This window comes from Jatropha curcas, chromosome 5 (genome assembly GCF_041381405.1).
Source record: "Jatropha curcas cultivar XTBG-Jc1 chromosome 5, XTBG_Jcur_1.0, whole genome shotgun sequence".
Lineage (NCBI taxonomy): Eukaryota > Viridiplantae > Streptophyta > Magnoliopsida > Malpighiales > Euphorbiaceae > Jatropha > Jatropha curcas.
Genome location: NC_143155.1, coordinates 18,372,683 through 18,376,251, shown reverse-complemented (window position 1 = coordinate 18,376,251; position 3,569 = coordinate 18,372,683). Strand labels below are relative to the sequence as shown.

The 3,569-nt window shown below is 27.4% G+C and overlaps 1 protein-coding gene across 1 annotated transcript; it reads right to left on the bottom strand.

Moving 5' to 3' along the window:
- Positions 1-519: 519 nt before the first annotated feature.
- Positions 520-3,283, bottom strand: LOC105639159 (rho GDP-dissociation inhibitor 1). The gene is made up of 5 exons (XM_012223132.4): positions 2,851-3,283; positions 2,462-2,528; positions 1,361-1,591; positions 1,085-1,209; positions 520-839 (listed from the first exon to the last, which is right to left on the bottom strand). Exons 1-5 carry the CDS (start codon positions 3,052-3,054, stop codon positions 759-761), a joined length of 708 nt encoding a protein of 235 aa, XP_012078522.1. The 5' UTR covers positions 3,055-3,283; the 3' UTR covers positions 520-758.
- Positions 3,284-3,569: the final 286 nt, after the last annotated feature.

Below are 3,569 nucleotides of genomic sequence, written 5' to 3'. Positions count from 1 at the left end.
TATAACTTCTAAAAACTAGTTCAAACGCTATGTTATCGAACGATTTTTTAAATAGCATTTAACGTTTTGACCCATCAAAACTCTAAAAGCTACTCAAAATATTATTGCCGAATAGAGCCTAAATAACGAAACGACCTGCAATGAAATAAAAACCTTAACAAAAGTCTATTTTGAGTTACTTCATAATGATTTGTCGATTCCTCGTCCTCAATTTATCTCTAACAAACTCAATTTTTTTTGTGCGTCTTCTTCAACATTGAACATGGATTAACCTTAGGTATAAGAAAAGAGCAAAAATTGGAGCTCAACCACATATATAGCCATGGCATGCATGCAATACCAAAGCCAATGTAGAGCAGTGTCCTCTTGGCTTTGCTGTAGATTTGTATGAAAGAGAGAGATATGAGAATGAGATTTAGAAATTTTATTGAATTTTTTAATCTTAATTGATTGGGTGAGCAACATGCATGTTTGTTTGTCAAATTAATATTTAAGAAATTCAAAAAAAGATTATAGAAATTCAAAAAAAGAAAAAAGATAATAGAAAATTAAGAGATACTTGTCAATGTACAAATCATTGGACGCACATATATATAATGCACAAATAAAAAAAAAATTAAAACTTGAATAATATTAAATGAAAGAAAGATCAGAATGTTTAAGTGAGTAGAAAATTTAAGAGAAAAAATAAAAAGAAATAAAAGGTTGGCACGCATAGGTTTGGTTGAGAAGGCAGCGCAAAAGAAAATAATAAATTTTCAAGCGTGTGAAGGCCACTTCTTTTGGATTTGGAAATAGTAGCTCACATCCAAATAGCATTTCCCATCATCATCTACAATCTGAAAACAAAATTATATACTAATTAACCAATAAACCTTTTATACTGTAAATATATATACTATACTAAATCAAAAAAAAAAAAATGTTTATAGTGTAAACATATATATTTAACTATATTATCTAATTATTAAAATATATAATTTGATCATCAAAGATTTATGGTTGAGCCATTGAATCAATGATTAATTGAACCAATCAAATCTTTATTTTTAATTATATACTAATTATTTTCTATTAACCTCACCTTAGTTCTAGCAGAGTAGGAGCCTCTAGCAAAAATGCCAGAAGGGGTAGTTTCCTCTTCAAATTCATAGGTATAAGGCTCTTGCTTTGGACTGAAAGTTCCCAACATCACTTTTGTATGGTCCACTGCAAGATTAGAGTCTAATCTTATTAATTATGCTTAATTTAAAATTAGTTTAGAAAGGAAAACTCAGTTCACCAAACATCCATATTTCTGAGCTCATTTATTAATTTAAAATTATTAAATAAGGATTATTTATTAATTTTTTGTTGTTACCTTTGATGCCAGTCTTCCAAACAGTGTTTGAATAGTTGAGGCCTGACACTATGTTGTTGGAGACGATAAAAGAGAGCTTGAGATGATATTTGCTTCCTTCCTTGAGAGTGAAAATACTTTTCTTTGCATTGTCAATGGAGTCTGTAGAGAATGGAATTGGCAATATAACATCTTCTCGCCCGGGGCTTGACAATGATAGGTTTAGTATCTTTACTTGTGGTTCTTTGCTTTCTAACACAAACCCAAAAAAAAAAAAATGTAAGAATATTTTAAATTTTTTTAAAAAATTTTATTACTACCTTTTCAAGAGAAAAGCCTTGAATTGAACTGAATTCTAATAATAATTAATGGATTTTAACCGTGTTCGGTAACAGTTTTTTAAGTACTTTTTAACTTTTTGACTGATCAAAATGCTAAACGCTTTATAACGTTCGGTAACATAGCATTTGAACTAATTTTTAGAAGTTAAAGTGACATTTACTAAAACAGTTAACAACTAAATGATACTAAAATAACTAACTGTTAAATGCTAATAGAACAACTAACAGCTACCAAAACATCTAATTTTATTGGACAAAACACTTTGTCTTTTTATGTGGCTTTCAAGTTATATATAGATTAGATTATATAGGTTACTAATTCGCTGAATATATAATTGCACCCCTAAATTTTTATTACTTTAACTTTAAGGCATCCTTTATTTTTGTTTTGACCTATCAAATGCTTCAATTTATAAAATTATACCTATTAAACTTTTTAATTTATAAAATTATAAATATTTTAATTTGTAAAATTAGATCAATTACACCCTTATTAAAAAATTGAAAATTATGAAAGCTATTGTTTCAAAAACTATGCTAACTATATACCAAATAAATATTTTGCATATAAAAACTAAAAAGTTTAAAAATTATTAATGTTAACGTGAAAAGTAAGTAACGTTATCAAAATTTATAAGTTCAAGTGCACAACAGATTATGCACAAAATTTAGAGTGACATAAAGTTAAAATTATAAAGTTAAGCTGTGAATTGAATCGAGAGTTAGCAATGCGATAAAATCACACATATCTACTTCTTTGAAAATGAAAAAGAAAAGACACCTCCAACAGCAGATATGTCAACACTTCCGAGAAGCCGTTCCTTCCATCTCATTAAGCTTTCATCGTCCTACAGTAAACATGACAATGAATAATTAAGTATTTTACAGTTACAAAAATGCTACAAAACCTTAATGTCAAAAATTAAATATTAAAAACAATAATACTTCAATTTTAATTTATTTATAATTTTATATCAACTTGTAGATCTAACAATTTAATATAATCTCTTTTAATTTTTATAATTTTATTAAATTATAATCTATTTTAAAATTTTTTAAAAATTACAATTCTTCTCAAAAAAAATTAAAATTGAAGCATAATTTATAATTAAGCATACTATAAAGCAGATCATATAGAGAGAAAAAAAAGAGAGAGAGAGAGAGGCATGCCTTGTCTTTTTCAAGCTGCTCTTTGAGAGAAAGTTGAGGGCCAAGGTCCAATTCATCTTTAGAAACCTCTTCCTCATCATCTTCTTTATCACTAGTGACCTCAATGTTATTGATTCTGTTCTTTAGCTCTTCAATTTCAATTCCATTATTGTTGAGGCCAACTGCTTGTTTGGATGATGAGAAACTCTTTACAGCAGCAGACATTTCCTTTTCTTTCGGGAAAAGAAAATGGATTTAGCAGAACAGAAAACTATCTGAATAGAAATCTGGAAGGTAGAGAGTGGAGGTTGAGATGGGATTAAAAATGGGTTAATTGTTGGATTTTGACAAATGACATAAAAATTATAATTAATTACTTGAAAGGCAATGGAAATGATGAATGTTAAGAGACAAATTGCTAAAGCTGGGGCAGGTGAAATAAAGTTAGCTAACAAAAACAACTTTTTCATCTTCTCCAATTATTGCTGCTCTCTCCTCTTCTTCTCTATTTGTGATCTTAAAAAGATTTTTTTTTTTTTAATATTTACTTATTTATTACTCTTTTATGGAAAATATTTATTTATATAAGCTGTATACATTTAAAAAATTTAATAATAACAATTGGGTCAGAACGAAACTAGACTTTAAGTATTGACAAAAATAAAAATAAAAACACAAAAGATTGACAGCAAAATTAATGGAGGCTAATATGGATATATTTTCAAAAATATATAAAAAAT

Bases quoted from the DNA above. Each gene is read 5' to 3' on its own strand.
- LOC105639159 (XM_012223132.4), bottom strand. From the start codon at position 3,054: ATGTCTGCTGCTGTAAAGAGTTTCTCATCATCCAAACAAGCAGTTGGC. The intron at 1,592-2,461 runs GTGTCTTTTCTT...GGTTTGTGTTAG, and splicing joins TGACATATCTGCTGTTGGAG to AAAGCAAAGAACCACAAGTA. The intron at 840-1,084 runs GTGAGGTTAATA...TTTTGTTTTCAG, and splicing joins CCTACTCTGCTAGAACTAAG to ATTGTAGATGATGATGGGAA.